This window comes from Onychostoma macrolepis, chromosome 06 (genome assembly GCF_012432095.1).
Source record: "Onychostoma macrolepis isolate SWU-2019 chromosome 06, ASM1243209v1, whole genome shotgun sequence".
Taxonomy (NCBI): Eukaryota; Metazoa; Chordata; class Actinopteri; order Cypriniformes; family Cyprinidae; genus Onychostoma; species Onychostoma macrolepis.
Window position 1 is genome coordinate 20,689,572 of NC_081160.1, and position 20,551 is coordinate 20,710,122.

Here is a 20,551-nt window from a genome sequence, read left to right on the forward strand (position 1 = left end):
TTTCATTATTATAAACTGTAAAAAGGATATAGTCATGAATATTTTTCTTTGTGTTCATTTAATGGAAAACAGCACATAAACATGTCAACATGGTTTCTATTACTTTTTTCCACATTTTGCTTCTTGAATTAAATATTTTGAATCTACAGTACTTGGCAACAATGGCTGGTTGGTTGAAAAAAAAAAAAAAAAAGATTTAAGTCATGTTTAAGTCAGAAGGTGGACAAGAATAAATTAAGTAGAATTTTTAAACATTCAAAAATTGACTGATTTAAAGTTAGATTTGGCCTGTGAGAGGGAAGAGGTTTTGAAGAACTCTTGGGTAAACAAGAATGTAGGGCTTTAGACCACCATACCACCCGCTGATGACTGGCACAATTGATCCATTTGATTGAACAGTATATTTTAGAATCAGTATTTCATATTTTGATTACAATATCACATAATACTGCCAGAGCAAGAGAGGATATTTATATAAACTCTTTTAATCTCTTGTAATATCTCTTTTTCTTTGAGTGTCTGTGTGAAGATCCGGACAAAAAAAAAAAAAAAGTGTACAAGGACACTCCTATTCCAAGTGGCCCCTCCATTTCAACAAAATAGCCTTTGTGATCCTGCCAGCAATAGCAAGGATAGTGGTGAAGGACTTTTTGTCTCTCTTTTCATTTTTTTTTCTGTCTCTCCTCCAAATGTTTGCTTAAAAGTCAAGATGGGGGAAACCTCAGAGGCTCGGTTTTGGCAATGACAAGCTGATATAATCCAAAACGAGCTGAATCCCCCAACAAAAAGCTCTTCCAGATGTAACAGAAAGGCATCCTCCTCCCCCATCACTCTCTCTCTCTCTCTCTCTCTGGCTGTTTCCCTAACACACACACATGTACTCGTGCTTAAATATAGACACATATTTCTAAAAGCTACGTCTGGGCGATATATATTGAATACTCACTATTAGTGCTGTCAAACGATTAATCGCGATTAATCGCATCCAAAATAAAAGTTTTTGTTTACATAATATATGAGTGTGTACTGTGTATATTTATTATGTACATATAAATACAAACACATGCATGTATATATTTAAGAAAAATTTGTTGTTTATATATTAAATATATTTATATATAATATAAAATAGAATAATATAAACGTATATACACGTAAATATTTTCAAAATATATACTGTATGTGTGTGTATTTATATATACATAATAAATGAACACAGTACACATACATATATTATGTAAACAAACTTTTATCTTGGATGCGATTAATCGCGATTAATCATTTGATAGCACTACTGAGTATATTCATAATGATTTTTCAATTTTACTATATTAAATGGTAACATTATGTTTAGTGTACTAAAATGTTTATTTTATTATGTTGGATATGTAAGTAATATGAGTAAATAAATATAAGTAAATAAATTACATTTAAATAATTAAAAACAGCACAGAAAACTTATTTTTATCTAGAGTTGTACTGTATCTTACATGCTAACAGCGACTGATGATTTAAATCTGATTGAAAAAAAAAAAAAAAAACCTTGATGTTGTTTACACAATCAAAAGGCTGAAAAATACTAATGTATATATAATGTATAATAGAAATAATAATTTTCTTTCATAAATTTCATACATTAAATTCTTGCAGCTGTATCACTCAGCTCTAATCTTCAGGCACAAAGTGAGAAATTGTACGTGCTTTCGTAATTCAGAGCAAAGTTTTCATAGCTTTGTGAACGCAGGCAAAGCAGTGTTAGACAATTGACACGAGAGCGCCACATAAATCAAATGTCTTGCGAATGCCCCGCACTATTCGCCTGCAGACACAAGGCACAAATGTGTGTTGACAAATGTGACCCTGGACCACAAAACCAGTCTTAAGTCGCTGGGGTATATTTGTAGCAATAGCCAAAAATACATTGTATGGGTCAAAATGATCCATTTTACTTTTATGCCAAAAATCATTAGGATATTAAATAAAGATCATGTTCCATGAAAATATTTTGTACATTTCTTACCGTAAATGTATCTTAACCTAATTTTTGATTAGTAATATGCATTGCTAAGAACTTCATTTGGACAACTTTAAAGGTGTTTTTCTCAATATTTAGATTTTTTTGCACCCTCAGATTCCAGATTTTCAAATAGTTGTATCTCAGCCAAATATTGTCGTATCCTAACAAACCATACATCAATGGAAAGATTATTTATTCAGCTTTCAGATGATGTATAAATCCCAATTTCAAAAATTGACACTTATGACTGGTTTTGTCGTCCAGGGTCACAAATGGTCTCACAAAGCCACAATAAAAAAAGCAGTCCAATATTTGATTTGAAAATTACTCACATAATATGCAAATATGAACATAAGGCAGTGTACACTCGATGATGAAATCAACAAATTGAAAGTGCTTGAGCAAATTTACAGGCTCTGATCTGAAATGCAGCCCATAAGAGATTTGTAAAGAATCCTACATTCACAGCTATGTGTTTTTCTAGTCTCCAAGAGTGGATGGTTACAGCCTCACTATCAGATGGAGTAAACATTCAGTTACTGAGTCTAAAAATATCCCTCACTTTAGAAAGGTGGAAAAATACTCATGTTGTGTGAAGAAACTGTGGCTTTTGGTCTTTCCTCTCTCTCTTTCTCTTATGGGCCACTCTGGTCTTGTGCAGTAATTCATTGGTCCGAGTGGCGCTTACTTCCCCCTCCTGCCAACCAGTTTTTTCCATCTTTAATCCTTGTGAATGGCACATTTGTTCCACCGTGTTTGCTGTCTAACTGCAGGGTCCAAAACCTTGCACACACACATGTATACTAATATACACACACTTTTAATCGTGCACATGTAAACTGCTAGAAGAGGCACTTGCATTTTTCTTTTCTTTTCTTTTCTTTCTTTTTTTTTTTTTTTTTTACAGTAGAAAAAAGTAAGAGTCTATTACTCAAAGTGGAAAAAAGCAGGGAGTAGGATGGTATAACTACAGTCTTTGGGAATTTTAAACAGAGGAAAGTTGGCAGAGGAGGTCCCACAGCTACTGAGTTCGGCAACACACTTTTCCAGAAGTAGGAAAAAAATGCTGCTTTTTTCCAGCGGAAATATGAAGGAGCAAAACTGATATTTAAAGAGGTTACAGCATCTCTCTCCTGGAAAGAACGGAAATTCACCACCTTCGTGGAAAGCAATCATTTATACAATTTAACTGAAACACTGTCGTTAATTTCTGTCACTTAATTGAATTAGTTGACTACCAAAACGCTAAACTTGAGAAAGTCTGCTGCTGTGACTATAACAAATATCTGAAAAACACACAGAGCCTCTGGAGCAAAAAAAGGGGGAGAAAGTAAGAAATAGAAGCTGTTTCAATATACTTTCCTGTTGTCAAAATGTCTGGTATGTACAAGCCACAGACTCCAGTCTGATTGTTGAATCCATTGTAAACAATCATGCTTGCGCTCCTGCTACATTCAATAATAAACTCAAAGCAAGGTCACATCCTCACACAGAGCTCACACGCAGTTCAATGAGGTTTGAGTGATGGACTCTATCCCGTTACATTTCACCACTCCTTTAGCATGGTGTTCTTTCCTTTCTAACCACCAGCCTGTGAAAAAGAAATTCTAAACTGAAGATTTTTTAAGTGTCTGTGATGAGAAGTAATAATATTCAGCAGCAATTATGGGATACCATGATATATTGCTAAGGAAATGTTTCAAAGCACTGTAGCGTATTGATCCAAACTGTAAAGCAGAGCACAGAAAAGCAAAGAAAAAAAAAAAGCAACACGCATATTACAGAAGACCAGTGGGATGATTAACAAAAACTGGTTCACTCCACCTCAATATGTGCTAGACACGGACTTATACAGTTCAAGATATTGTACAGACTGTTTCTCCATCTGTGGACTCAACCTGTGATAGATGTGGACAATCAGGTGCCTCATTAGCGCACATGTTTTGGAAGTGTCCCAAAATCATTACTTACTGGTCCATAATTTTTCAAATAATGTCAGATATTATAAGAAGTCCTCTGGACCCAGACCCAGTATTAGCTCTTTTTGGGGTTAAAGATGATAACATTACAATATCAAAGAGTCAATATTACATTTGTGATGCTTTTTGCACAAAGACTTATTCTTCTTAATTGGAAACAAGTTATGAATGAAAGGTGTGATGTTTCTGCAGTGTTGTAATTTTCGATCTAAGCACGTTTTTGTTTTGTTCCCTCTCTTTATGAAAAAAACAATAAAGAGTACAATAAAAAATAAATAAATAAAAAATAAAAATAAAAACACACAGTTGGTAATGAATATTGAGCTTGTTGAGACTATTATTTCCACCATAGCATTATAAATCTGTATTTTCAGAACGAAGTGCACAGGAACCCTTCATGAATGATGAATCTAATGAAACTTGTAATTTCTCAAGAACATGTTATGTATGTTAAAGTCCCCATGAAATAAAGTTTTTAAAGTTTTCACTCTGCACTTCAGCTTCTCATCAAATTTTCTGTCCAATCAAATGCTCTCTAGAATCTGAAGTGTCCAGCCCCCTACACTATAAATATACACTGAAGGGCAAAAAAAATAAATAAATGCATAAAAATTATATAATTACTTAAAAAAAATAATAAAATAGGGACTGTGAGATTTGTTCAATTGTTACATTATTCTCATATTAACTAAGCACAGAATTGTCCTGAAAATAAGATGACCGCGTTTTTTCAGATGTACTTCCAAGAAAAAAACATCATCTTATATTCGGGTCAATATGGTAGTAAATATTGTAAAATGTTGTAAAAAAAAAAAAAAAAAAAAAATTCCTCTTACTACTTTTCTGTCACGTTTCACGGGGAGTCAGGAACACAGAACGAGGAGACACGGAGAATTAACAAAACTAGAGTCTTTAATATCCAACAGGGTTACATGGAGCACAGGCAGGGAAGACATTCAAAGACCGACAAACACTAACTGAATGGACTGGGGCTTATAAAGACAGGATAACGAGGGAACTAAGGAGAGACACCTGGAATCAAATGAACAATTAACATGAGGGAGAAACTGGGACACGGAACACATGGGGAGCAAAAAAACACAACAAAAACTGTCCATGATCCTGACATTTTCTGTGTTATGTATAAATGCTTATACACAATTTACTTAAATATTATGCTGTTTTTAACATTATATGAGAATTTATTTTTGCTTAATTGTCATGAAAAGAATGTCACAAATCAAAAACTTAATGGTCTTAATAATTAATTTTCCTTTTCCAAAATGTAATTTCTTCTTTCTTTTGTTTTTGGGGTAAAAATGCTTGGCACGATCCCTTCACCCACTTTTCTCAGATACTTTCAGACCGGAAAGTAACAATCCAGAACATTGAGGCAGCAACAGAACAGCTGAGTATAATTCTGTTATTTTTGCTTGTACCACAAGCCATCCAAAAACTTTTAAACAATTCAGACTCCCTTCACATAAACCACACAGAGGGATTTTTAACAAAGCATTTTACATATTCCATGTTTACTTTGAAACAGGCCAAACACTACTTTGTAGTTCAACCAAGCAAAGCGACAATTAAACAGTCTGGATTGAACGGTATATCCTCCTCTCCGATACATTAAAGCACAATATGGCAATAAAAAAACCATTAGAGAACATTATGCATTCCTTATCGTATTATATTGGCATGCTTCTGAACCTTAAACTGCACTACAAATACAAACGTATGTGTTTTAAAACTCAATGCATTATCAGTTAAGCCTTTAATGTCAGCCTAAGGTCTTAACATGATCGGTAGAAGGAAGCAATGTCACCTTGGGTAATCAAATTCATCTGATTCATAAAGAAACACAGCCCAATATAGTACAAGAGCACAGTGTGGTTTTCATCCTGGGGGATCCCAGAAGAAACTGCCTCTAGCCATGGTGGTATTAGCTGCTTTCCAGACTTATGCTTTAGTCTCTACTGTACGGCTGCTTACCATGAGCTGGCTTCTGGTTTCCTTGTAAAATATAATTGAACCTCACATTGACATCACACTTTCCTTCCCACAAACCACCCATGCTAGAGAGAGAAAGCTAAAGTTGAAAGACACAGATAAAAGAGAAGAAGCCATGAGAACCAGAATGGAATCTGGGCATCTTCCAAACCTTATTCAGACCTCAAACGTAGATTGATCACAACTACGAGGCTGCCAGTTTCAAAGCAGTCAAAAATAACAATGCAACTTGCAGCATTCTGACCTTTAGAAAAACTTAAATTCATGGACAATAAAATCGGAGATTGTGACCACATTACCACAACAACTGACTTCCATAGTGACTTGTCTCATAAATTTTCAAACACAGTTTTTGAGCAAATTTATGTCACCAGCGTCCACACCACTGTAGCGGTTCAATTAGTATAATATTGTAGACTAGTAGTTAAAGTTTGGGCTCAAGTTCCTACAAACTCTAAAATCCACCGTTATTGTGCCGTTGAGTAAGCCATTAAACCCTAGGTCACAGTTTCTTTGGATAAAAACTAAATTTAGCTAAAGCTTGAGTCATTTAATCACATTTTTATACAGTGAAAAAATAGATATATATCTCTACCTGGATTTACTTGAGACTTGACAGCTCCCGATAGGTAAAGGAGGATAAGGAGTGGAAAGAGCATCTTCCAAAGCTGCTTCATCTCAGGCGGAGACGGGACGTTCATTCCTGGAGAATGAGACACACGGTTAAAAAAAACCCTATGACTTCATTTCACCACAGACATCCAGGAACTGCTCTAACATGATTTCTCTTCAATAAAACTTAAAGAGGAATCAAATGCACCCCAACAATTCTTGAGCAAGTTTGAGCCCGGGCTTAAATGGAGATATCACCTTCGTGTCAGTATTTATTCATTAATATACAATATTGTCAGTATTTATGGCATTTTAAACTGTAGAAGATATTTTGAAGAATCTCAGTGTTAGTTTTTTTCCACCCATACAATTGCAGCCAGTGGGGCACAGTGATGTTTTGGACCCCATTAACTTTCATTGTATGGGTAAATATCTTCTTTTGTGTTCCACACAAGAAAGTAAATCATTCAAGTTTGGAATGACAAGAAAGCGCTTTCGCTCGTCCTGCCTAAATAACATCTACCACCCACACCTTAAAAACGAGTGTCTGAAAAGCTAATAATCTCATATACATTTCATATTCTGCAAATCTGTTAGCATGAGAACGGTCTTCATCCTTTTAGTTTTTATTCCCCAATTATGAAAAGGCACTGATCCATGACACAAATTTAATGGGAAAACAGGTTGTTGTTTTTTGAGGCGATGGTTTTAATTTGGTCAGTAAAGATGCAATAATTGCCTGCAGAGCATAATGGAATTTCCATATTCATTATACTGACGTGAGAACTATGAGAACAACTATGGGAAAACTTCATAAGGCATTGTGGCTAGAGTTGAAAAACTTTACAAAGAGTTCAAAGAGAAAATACATTCTCTCTGGGTTTACTTCAACTACTGACCATCAACAGAGCCTTTTATGAAAGTCTGCTTTGTACATATAATTTTGAGCAAACACAGACACACAATAAAACTAGCCATCACATTTTAACATTCATATTTGTACTGATAGATTATGCAGATGTCTTAGTTTAAAGTATGCTAGAAAAATGTTAGAAAAATGGAACACTGCAAACATTTTTAAATGTACTATTTTTATTATCATTATACAAATACATTTAAATACTTGACATACAAGTTTCTATAAAAATTATATTAAAGAATATTTTAGGTTACCCTAAATGCTTCCCAGTTCATTCTACAGTACATTTGAACCATATTTCATATGACAAAAGAAGCAATTATGAAATTACGGTAACACTTTATTTTAAGGACCAGTTCTCTCTATTAACTAGCTGCTTATTGACATGCATATTACTAGCATACTGGCCATTTATTAGTACTTATAAAGCTCATATTAATGCCTTATCCTGCATGACCATATTTTAGATCCCTTAAACCTACCCCATACCTAAACTTAACAACTTTCTTACTACCTATTGATATGCAGCAAATTAGCAGTTTATTGAGGGAATAACCAAAATTTACATTTACTATAAATTTAAACTACAGTATAACACATTTTCATTCAATTGCAATAATAATGTCCGGAAACATTATATTCAGTTTGCACTGCAAAATTATGCTAAAGTGCAATTCCCTTCACAGGTGACCACCTAATAGTTCATAATTATTTATATATTTTATATTTATAGACAATATGAAGTAGCTTAAATGTAGCTCAAAATACCTTTGTCTTCTAGCATTACTAGCTTGTTTCTGTAGCTTTCAGCTTAGTTTAGCTAATTCCTCTCTAAAGTAGTTAACTACAGAGTCTTGCCCAACACTATTCAGTCCATGTTTAAGATACAGTTATGTAAAATTTTAACAAAACACAGCAACAGTAAGAACTATTAAAAATATATTGATTTAACGGTAAAACACAAAAGAATGTGAATGCACTTTTACTTATGATTTCATGCATGATTTCTTGCATAAATCTGTCAGACAGCAATATTTGTGTGACATTCTTAGCAATAATCATCAACCTGAATGACAGCATTTGATTTAACAATGCAGATCGCCTCCTTGAATACTGTGCTTTGGGACAGCCAAAGGAACACAATGTATTTTCAATAATATTTTAATGAGATGCGCATTTGCAATGCATTGGCCGAGCATTCATTTCTGCATTTGTCTACTTGCATAGAGTATGTTTCTGGCCTTAACATAAAAAAAAAAAAAAACTGACCAGGGGATGTGGAGTGTCTGACTGTGGGTCAGACGTTACCTCAGAGAGTGCGTTAGGGCCAATACGGATGACCAGTTCAGTCAAAATATTACTCCCACCTTTACTGATCATAATATGAAATAGTACTGGCTTACTACATTATTATTACACAACATGTATGTTTTCAAGAACCAGTGAACAGAATTGCTTATGACACATAATTAGGGGTCTGTAATGTCAGGATATATTGTACAAAACTCAATTTTACATGCCAATTTCATTCAGTAAACTATACTTAGTCTTATAAAGACAGCTGCTGCAGACTAAAACGAAATTTGCTTTAATTATAATGGAGAAAATGAAACGTACATGCTGGATTGTAAACAAGCGCAGGATTACTCACTGCTCTTGACTGTGCATGACTGTCCTGGCTCCTTGAAAATGTCTCAACACATGATTCATGATGAGTTATGTAACATAAAAAAATTAAAGGAATAATTGATTCAAAAGTATCATCATATGAACTCGCTCTCAATTCATTCAAAACCCATCAAAGTAATTTTCTGTGTAACTGCAATGGTAAGAGGAGTTTTTGTGTTTCAAATAAGACGAAAAAACTACATTTACATTTATGCATGTAGTAAACGCTTTTATCCAAAGCAATGTATAAAAAGGAACAAAGTAATTTGTCCGATTAGTCAGCAACATTACGCAACGTATTACAATGCCAGGTTTATTAGTCAACTAGATTATTAGACAATCTATATACTGAATAAATATATAAAAAAATTATATAAACTACATATAAAAGTCGGTCCATACTTCTTGTGTGCTATATTCTTGGAGCAAATTCATTGTAATTGAATGGAAGAGAGTAATTTTTCATTATGATACACGATGTCTATTACTAAATACAACCAATCTTGTAAAACCATAAAGTGTAAACTGGCAAACCATCATTTTTAATAACGATGTGTTCGGTAATCAATCTTTGTAATGTCACTAGAAACTAAACATGCATTTTATAATTGAACCAGCAGCATGCATATTTATCAAAGTTATTTAAGTTCAGCTTAAAGTCTTTAAGGCTGGGACAAAAGTGACTTTGGATCTCTGCTGGAAACCTTAAGAAGCCAAGAAAAGTCTTCATCATAAGCCAAACAAAACTCTCCTCACAGGATTGAAGTAGGAGTGCCCTATATAACATGAACATGTGTGATCATCAGGCAGATTTATGCCTCTTCTGCCTCACTTAAGTTTGAGCGTTTCAAAGAGGTTTTAAAAGACCGACAAAGGCCTCATAGACTCAACATACAACACACCCTTTGAACATTCATTGCAGTAATAAGGCACACTAATCAAAGGAACTCCCTATATGATAATAAAGTTTAATGTTACTTTGGTCGAACACCAGCATTTGTACTTCATGTATATGTCTCCAATGTTTTTTTGACATATCTGACACACCAAGAATGCATGAATTTCATTGTATTTCAGAAAATAGATAGTTTTGGCCTTTGATTATGATTGGCTGAGCTGTGTTGAAAGCCATTTTGGCTGAACAACCAATTGTTCAGCCAATTGCTTAGCAGAAGAATTATTGAATTATTGTTAAAAACATTTTTGCTGTGTGTTTGTATATGCAGGCTCCACATTATGGCTACACAGCCTCTTGGGCCCTATTGCTACAAAACAAAACAAAACAAAACAAAACTTCAATTAAATCTAAACAACAACAACAAAAATAAAAACAACAAACCTCAAAATCAAATTTTTAACAACAAATCAAAACATTAACAAATGAAACAAAACAAAACAAAACTTCAATTAAATCTAAACAACAACAAAAATGAAACAAAACTAATTCAATTAAACAAAAACTTAATGAAAACAACAACAAAAAATAAAAATAAAACAAACCTCAACAAAACAAATCAAAACAAAACACTAAACAAATGAAACAAACAAAAACAAAAGAACAATGAAGAACATTGTGAAGTGATTTTGAGAGGGGCAGGGCTCTGAGAGCTCAATAATGAGAAACAACTCAGTTCTTCCTTTTTATGGTGGCTCTTATAAATGTGCTTTGTCTCCCCAGGGACAACCCTGTTTGGTTAACACGTGTGACTCTGCAAACCTCTGTGTGAACTCCCAAGCAGAGGGGATACCACACACACACGGGAAAGAGCAGTCATGACCTGGGTTACAAGGACCCTCAATTACTCGCTGCAGTGCATACCGGGGTTACAGCGCAGTGGGGAGAGGATTCTATGGTGTGTTATTTTTCCAGCATTTCCCAAAGTTACATTCCCAAGTTTTGGGACACTTTGTTTTTTAACATTTCAGAGATATAAAGAAGATTATCAGTTATTGCCACTGCAAATACAATATTACATTGTATAACATTATTGTATTTATTATTAAATTGTATTGTGTATTGTCTTTAGGAAAAATAATTGGTGCAAAATTTAGGTTCTAATAAACCGGTCTAGTAAAGGTGGTAAATATTCATAATTGATAACACCAAGGTGTCATTTGTAGCCAAAATGCAGTATTAAATTACCGGTCAAAAGTTCAGAATAATTAATATTTTAAAAAGTTTTGGAAGAGGTCTTTTATGCACACCAAGGCTGCATTTATTTGAATAATAAAATACAATAAACACAGCAATATTGTGAAATATTATTACAATTTTTAAATAATATTTTAAAATGTAATTTATTCCTGTGATGGCAAAGCCTTCAGTGTCACATGATCCTTCAAAAACCAATATAATATGCCGAATTGCTGAAAGCTTGATATTTTTGAGGAAACCAAAATACATATTTTCAGGATTCTCTGATGAACAGAAATTTATTAGAAAAAAATAAATCCTATGTAATATTTTGCATTTCACTTTCAATCATTTTAACAAATAATTTTGTGTATCACAAAATTTTAGTGTATCGTGATTTCCACAAAAACATTAAGAAGTTTAATAATAAAAAAAACTTATTTTCAACACTGAAATGTTTCTTGAGCACCAAATCAGCAAAATGAAATTATTTCTGAAGGATCATGTGACACTGATGTATGGAGGAATAGCTCCATACTTCTGAAAATTCAGTTTTGCCATCAGAGGAATAAATAATATTACTGTTTTTACTGTATTTATTATCAAATAAATACAGCCTTGGTGGGCATATAAGACTTTCAAAAACATAAAAATATTTTAAATATTAAACTTCTTATAAAAATTTTGACTGGTAGTGTACAGTACCTTAATGGTCTATATAAAACAACAACAACAATCATTTTTTATTCTCTCAGCCAGTGTATGTTGGGAGTGCATTACGTTCAAATGTATTTCAAAAGGTTTCTCAAGTATTCCCGTACTGCACAGAAACATGCGTTAGTGTAGGTCTCTCACTTTATGACCTTCATGCGAAAACATAATTCAGTCAGAGTGTGAACAGAGCAGATGATCTAGGTCACACTCAGACTGTAGTCAACATATGGAATTACTGGACGGTTGCCTCTGAAGCATTCATATGTGCTCCACACATTTACAGCATAATATTTGATTAAACGGCCTGCTGTGTTTGAAATTGGTACCAGCCCTACGAAGCCATTCCTCAAATGTCACGTGTCATGGTGTTCACATTGAGTGATCCTGCAAGGAGGCAGATGAGAATAATTGAAGGGGACACGGGCAGACGGGGCACAACGGGGAAAGTAATAAGAGATTTGTCTCTAAAAGCAGTCAGTGTGTGTATGCTAGTGGTATACTGCATTATGAAGCTGTCGTGACCTAATCACATAACTTGAGAGGACAAAGTAGGCAAACATTTCAGAATATGGATGCTTTTTAAAATTTCAGACACTTCAGACTTTCAAACAGGACCATTTCAAGACTGGCACGCTATATTTAGCAACTGTTAAAGTTTCTGTTTTTGTCACCCAAGTACTTTGGAATGTTTCAAATCATTTTACCAGCGACTCTAAGGAATTATAAAGGAAAGCTCATGCTGCAGCTTTCCAAATCATCTGCCATGCTTCATTCATACGCTTCAAAGAAGACATTATAACTTAAATAGTGTGCGTTAAAAGTACAAGCAGTCACTTAGAATAAGGAACACACACTACTAAAAGAATTGGGGTCAGTATTTATTTATTTTTTTTAAGTAAAGACTACATTATTACAAAAAATGTTATGTGAAATAAATGCTGTACTTTTGAACTTTCTTTTCATAGAAAAAATGTATCACGCTTCCCACAGAAATATTAAGCGGTCCAACTGTTTTCAACACAGACCATAAGAAATGTTTCTTGAACACCAAATCAGCATTAAAATGATTTCTGAAGGATCATGGGACACTAAAGAGTGGAGTAATGGCTGATTAAAATTCAGCTTTGACCACAGGTCAAAGGAATAAATTGCATTTAAAATTAAAACATTAAAAAAAAGTTAAGTGTTATTTAAATTGTATCAAATTTCTTTCAGTATTATTAATCAAATAAATTCTGCCTTTATTAGCATAAGAAACTTCTTTTGGTACCTATGGTACTCTTTTTTTTTTTTTTTGACAATTTTCCCGAAGGGGTTTGGACCAGTTACTGTTTACTAGCCCTGAGATTCAGTTAATATGACTTAGAAACATAAACCTTAGAAAAGTGGAATTAAATCAGGAGAGATTAAGGTCTCCCACATGATCTAACCTCCAGTTCACTGAAAAAAAGTGCATTTGCCACACCAACGCAAAAAAGATCCATCACAATTTTTTCCTAGTGTATTTGTTTTAATGGCTTAATGCGAGGAATATTCCACATGGAATTCTGGAGAAAAAAAACAAAAAAACAAAACACTTTTGCCATCTTAGATGAACTCTTGGTATTTAACAGCACACAGTGTTTATTAATGGAACCTTGGTAACACTTTACAATAAGGATTCATTTGTTAACATCAGTTGACATGAACTAACAATGAACAATACTTCTACAGCATTTAATTCATGTTAAAATAATTAATCATTTTTAAATCAAAAGCTGCATCACTTAACATTAATTCATGAACTCTGAAATAACACCAACAAACAATGAACAAATGTACTTATAAATTACAAATATTAATAAATAAAATAAAAGCTATGACTGATAATTCAGAGAAAGTTAATTAACTCTAATGTTAACAAATGAGACCTTACTGTAAAGTGATACCAGAATCTTTAAGTTCTCTTGACTTTAAGATGCCGACTAAACTAAATAATTCTCTAATCTCATATTTGATACATTAGTATGCATATTACAAAAGAATACCTGGAACAGAACGGTGCTATGAAATTACAAGGTCATAGGTCAAATCCCAGGGAATGCATGGACTCATATACTGTAGGCCACTTTGGGTAAAAGTGTCTGACATATGCATGTGTATTAATAGTTATCTGAAATTTCACTCATAATGGTTGATTGGGAAAAATGTGCAGTGTAAAATATCAAAAGCCTGCAAAAATGTCATTAAGATGCTTTAAATAATAGTAATAAATAGTCTAACAACAACTTTGCATTAGTTTTTAACAAATTTTAATGAACTAATTTGGTGGGATTTAGAAAAAGCAACAAGAGCTGTCATTATAAATATTTATTTCAAATTAATTCTGCAGATTATTGTGCTCAACTGCTCTAAAATATTTTCTTCAGTAAAAAAAGGTACTGTGAATAGTAAAGCAATTAAACGTCTTAGAAGCCAGTTTGATTAATTATATATTTTTTCATGTTAATAATATTTTGCAAGTATATATATATATATATATATATATAAAAAGGTATAATTCCCACTGGGGCGATTAGTGTACCAGAGTTAGGAAAACTTAAAATAATATTTTGTTTTGTCTATTTAATAGAAGTTTGGTGGTGAGAAATCAGTTTTCCAATTATTCCAGAGATTCTAACAATAAACAGACTCTCAGTAACAAGCTATTACTGAGAAAATATAATTTCAGAAAATTACACTAAAACATATTTTTTATCTGATAACAATATTTAAAGAAAAACCATTAGTGAATTAAGGACCTTATTAAAACGCAACACCTCATAGTACAGAGGGCCAATAGTGCACACGAAGGCCGTGGACCTTGTAAGACCTCTAAGTGTAAATATAGTAGGATTTAGCTGATTCCAAACCACAATACTGGCTCTTCAGTGCAACTTGGCAAAACGAGTCAATTGCACATTACACTACGTCTTCTAGGTGCTTTAGTCAACATCATTCACATGCAATAGGTGAAGATCGCTTTTAAAGTAAAAACGCAGCCTCGCACAGAGCCTGGTTACCTCATAAACAGCATGAGGCCCATATCAGGAAAAAGGAAATGAAAGTCAAAAATAGTGTCAGTGATTTTGCAATGAGGACACAGTGTGCTCTTTGAATTTAAATAGTGGAGCTCATAGCTAGGTATGTGTGCAAAAGCTACTCCATTTTTACAGTTAAATTAACATTTGGGATGAATGCTGGATTTTACAGGTAAGTGTTTTCTTAATGTGCTGTGAAAACCACAGCAATAAAGAGTAAAGCTTTTATCTTTCTGCACTTTTTCCTGTGCCACATCGAGGATGCTTGAGCCATGTTTTAATATTTAAAGGGGTCAACCTTTTTCAGGATGGACAGAGATAAATGTCATTTGATATGATGCTCACACTTCAAAGATCATTCAAACATATATATATTTTTATATATTACAGCATATTATATTATATTGAAGTTATATCAAATTTAACAATGACAGTTTATGTACTGTAGGTTTAATTAAATTAATAGTCTCCATACACACAAATGTGACCCTGGATGACAAAACCAGTCTTAAGTGTAAATTTTCTGAAATTGAGATTTATACATCATCTGAAAGCTGAATAAATAAGCTTTCCATTGATGTATGGTTAGGATTGGAAAATATTTGGCCAAGATACAACTATTTGAAAATGTGTAATCTGAGGGTGCAAAAAAAATCAAAATATTGAGAAAATCGCCTTTAAAATTGTCCAAATGAAGTTCTTAGCAATGCATATTACTAATCAAAAATTACGTTTTGATGCATTTACGATAAGACATTTACAAAATATCTTCATGGAACATGATCTTTACTTAATATGCTAATGATTTTTGGCATAAAAGAAAAATGGATAATTTTGACCCATACAATGTATTTTTGGCTATTGCTACAAATATACCCCAGCGACTTAAGACTGGTTTTGTGGTCCAGGGTCACAAATACTAACTCTAATATTAGCCAGTCTCTCATTACAGCAGAGAAGCTAAATGACAACTTTAAACTGGAAGACAGATAGGTCATATCTAAAGGTCTTAATTAAATATCATAACACATCAATGTCAAAATCTGGTTAAAAATAATTATATATTATTTTATATTGTTGTATTACATTACATTACCAAAGGCAACCTATATTTTTAACAGTCTCCATATATGTTTTGTTCTAGACATAAACAAATCTTCAGACTGGAGGACAGACAGTTCATATCTTAAGGCCTTAATCAAAAATCATCACACATCTGTGTTAAAGAAGTCTTGTTAAGTCATTAAAATAATATATTAAATCAAAATGAAGTTACACTAGTTTTTAGGTCATACTATACTATTTTAAATCATTAAAATAATTATATAGTAGAATATAATATATTAAATATTATATTGTATTTAAGTTATGCTATATTTTTAACACAAATTACAATAAAACAGTAAGCAAGTTATAAATAAATTAATAGTTTTCCTACAAACTGAACATAAACAAATCCTAACTCTAACCAGTCTCTCATTACAGAATACAGCACATAAGCTAATGACAGCTTCATATAGATTGGAGGACAGATAGGTCGTACATTATCCAAAGGCCTCAATTAAATCTCATTGCACATTGGTGTCAAAATCTGGTTTCAATTTGTGGCCCTGTAAGTGAGAGCGTTCCAAGATCTGAGATCGTCACTTAACCAACCAAATAACCCGAAAATGACAGTGAAGGGCTCTTCAAACGCCACCTTTCAAGACAACTATATGCACTTTTGGTCATGCTGTAGAGCCTCCCTTCACTGCTCACTGCAATTAACTGTCAGGATTTTATCATAGGCTTCAAAATGATGGCAGTGAGAACTTCACAATCATATATTTCAAAATCTTGCACAGTTTAGAGATTTATTTCAGGATTAGATGACACTAACTTCCTCCAAACATTTCTACAGTGTAAAAAAATGTCCTCAATAAACAAAGATTATTGCAGTATGCTTTAAAACAAAACACTATTTCACTTTCCATTTCAAAATTTCATGTTTACTTCAATGTGCTATTTGCCATTTTTTTTGTAGCTGTTTGTGAAATTTAATAGCAATTTCTACACCATTTTTTTGTCAGTGTAGCTTAATATAATTGAGAGTAAGAGTGCGGCAGCTTAGTGTAATTCAGAAATCTGAAATTAGCACAACTACAATAGTGCAATTTATTTTGCATACTACGTACCACTGGAGTGAATGGATCTTATTTGCCAGGCTGATATTCACACGCCTGTAAATTTAGGTATGAAGAGAACATGTGTTTTTCATTTGAAACCTCTTTCATTCCTCCCTAAAGCAATGGTCATAGCATTGCAGATATTTTACTTTCATGGAAATGCATAAATCCAAATCAAATGGCAGTTCCAGCAAAATTAGAGCCAAGTGATAGCAAAAACAGATGCAAGTGCAACGACACATGTTACAGAATCATGAGGTTTTGTGATGAGTAGATGTTTTCTACTTTTCTTCCAACCTATTTGGGGTAGCACAGGTGACTAAAAAAACGTCATTTTGTCTTTTTAAACAAAAGTATCATACTGGACAAAATTGAATAACAATTAAAAGAATAAAGGGCCACAAACAAACTGAACTTTGCTAATAATGGAGGTATGAAAATGATTTGAAAAACAAATAGTCATAAAATCTTGCCTGTTTAATCTTAAAATATTGAAATATTCTTTGTGAGACAACAGAGCTTTGAGGCATTGCGTAATCATTCGCAATTTAAACAATTTAAATCGCGATAAGCAGTCAGAAGTACTTAAAGTTGAAGATCACGTTAAATTTTTTTAGACTGCTTTTTACAGTGTAAAGCTATATGGTCCAGTGGGTCATATTTCTAGTGAATTTCATCTGTGCACCTGTACAAAACACGCTGGAATGTAACATATACTCTCCCCTGAGCTTTCTGACTTAAATTACACCTAACAACTTAGCCAGTGGAAAAAAACTTTTCCATTTCCTTTCTGAAAGCAACAGTTAGTTTACGAAGTGTTGCATGAATCATACAAGACTCAAAGCAAGCAGTGGGTGCTTTCTTCCTGAAATGTCAATGAAACATATTTCCAAAAGAGCAGATTTAATTTAAAAAAAGTTTAATGCTAATCAACTTTAAAAATATATATATTTTTTATGATTAAGAGGGCAGTTTTTATATTATACAATAAAAACTGTCTGCCACGCAATAGTTTTCATTACATGCAAAAAACCATACACTGTGCATATTTTTTCTCTTTGTGTATCTAATTTAGACTAATTCAGGTTAAGGAGGAAGAAAAAGAAAAGTATAAGGTATATGGACACAAACATATTCTGTAAAATCTTACATCAGTGTAACAAGTGAGAAAAGTGAAGTATTTTCTGATATATATATATATATATTTTTTTTTTGTAAGAAATAAAGTATAAAATTACCTGCAACCAAATCTAAAGTTAAAAAGAATGGTTGAATGGATAAATGGTTTCACGGTCCCATATTAAACTCCAAGTAAAATTATAATGTAATGCACAATCACTCAATATTAATTATTAATAGCTTGGCAATGTAAGCATCACAAAAATATGTAAATGCATTAATATGGTACTATATATTTTAGTACTAAAGGCCTGGCTTAAAATGCAGTATTCAGTGTTATTCTATATGTATCATCAGTCTCTGCGCCATATCTTTATCCACCAAGTGGTCTGAAAGATACTGAAAATATTGTCATACAGGATTTCTATTACTCCTTACCCTGCTCGCACCCAAAAGATATACAAGCACTGAATTACACATGAATTATCCATCAATCAGGCTTGAAAATCTTCATTGACTCTTACTGCATTTGGAAGGTAGTTGAAATACATACTGTGTATATGAAGCAAACGTTTTAAAGCAACATTACTTCAAATGTTCATTGTATTCAGTATCCTGATACACCAATCAGCCGTTTGCTGAACAAAAACAACAAAAAAACATTAAAAATAAAAACAGATTTGGCTTAAATTAAAGCTTTGAATTCTTAAAAGCTTTTATAAATTAAGGAAAAATAAACGGACCATACGCAGTTCAGATGAATCATATGTTGTCTTAGAAAGGTCATCACAGTGTAAAGCCGGTAGTGAGGTCATGTCCTACACAGACCAGGTTGAGTTGCACACAGTGGGAGAATATGCAGTGGCCCCAAAAAGTATTTAAATCACATTTAAAACTGTCAAAACAAGTGACAAATAAATGAGCTTTTCTCACAAACCAATCTGTCCCAAGGTGATTTTTAGAGGATGTATGAAGTCGGATCATCTCGAGATTACACAGGTGCTCCTAGCAAGCAACAACAGGTGTAAATTCATAATTTATGATGATTATACAAAGTTTGAGAAAAAAAAAAAAAGTCTAAATACTTGGCGTCATAATTTTGAACAGTATGTTTCATTAACAATTTCAAACTAATTCAATTTTGTGAACTGTTTTGCATAAATGTGTGCTTATCAAAATATTAAAAATATTATTTATTTTTTTTTAAGAGAGCCTCGAGCTGTCCAAATACTTTTTACAGTTATTTATTTAAATCACTGTACTTAAATTTTTGTGTGCCACCATTCAAACTTATTAGAATTAATAGGAAATAGCATCCTCATGTTAACTTATAGACAGCTTTCTAATAAAAAAAAAAAAAAAAAAAATGTATTCTTAATCTGGCACAACTATGAAAGGGGCACATTTTTAATTTTACAAAGCTGGGTAGAAAAGGAAAGGAAAGGGAAAAAAAAAAGAGTTAGACCGTTCTGAGGGACAACAGGAGGAACTAATAGGCTACAATAATCCATCATTTCCGAGAAAAATCAAGTATTTTGAGTACACTTCCGTGAAATTTAACAAGCTAGAACATATGACTACCTTGTTAAAAAGTAAATTCAGAACATCTGGTTTGCAAAAGTTCTCTGGATCAAGTCGCTCTGCTATCCGCTATTTTAGCCTGCCATGCAAACAGTGGTTCTCCTATGCAGGTTTTAACAAAAAAGACAACGGAACTGCTCTAATACACATTCAGTCATCTTACATTACAATCAGTCATATACAGATTCTCTTAAATCCAACAAAGGAAATGATCGAACTTTCTTTAACAAAATAAAAGAAAACTTAGAAAAGAGAACTTACTGCTTGGGCTGCTGTTTTCAAACCATTTGTCCAAGGATTTCTTAATTCCAAGTAATGTGTGTGTAATAAGGAGGATAAAAACAAGGCTTTTTCTTTCTCTCCGTACCTCTCTTTCAGATCTCGCATTCAGACACAGTAAGCTGATGTAAGACACCGCTGGATGAGGGGGGAAAAAGAGCAAGAGCGGAGAGAGAGAGAGAGAGAGAGAGGCTAAAAAACTAACATTCTGAGGATTCTTGGGAAAATGCCAAAGTCCCAGAATTCTTCGTGCCATACAGAAGGTTTCAATTAAGTCAGACTCCTGTGGCCAATC

The 20,551-nt window shown here is 33.1% G+C and overlaps 1 protein-coding gene across 4 annotated transcripts in view; it reads right to left on the bottom strand.

The window, feature by feature from the left end:
- Positions 1-20,518, bottom strand: part of ddr2a (discoidin domain receptor tyrosine kinase 2a) — a 38,450-nt gene extending 17,932 nt beyond the window's left edge. Inside the window, exons 1-2 of one of the 4 annotated variants that reach the window (XM_058779999.1) lie at positions 20,239-20,518; positions 6,602-6,709 (exon numbers count right to left, since the gene is read on the bottom strand). In XM_058779999.1, coding sequence (XP_058635982.1) covers positions 6,602-6,709; positions 20,239-20,512 — 382 coding nt within the window. In that variant the 5' untranslated portion in view covers positions 20,513-20,518. Of the gene's footprint in view, positions 1-4,832; positions 4,948-6,601; positions 6,710-20,238 lie in introns of those variants that run through there. The other 3 variants (XM_058779998.1, XM_058779997.1, XM_058780000.1) reach the window with 3 other exon arrangements.
- Between the last annotated feature and the right edge of the window lie 33 nt (positions 20,519-20,551).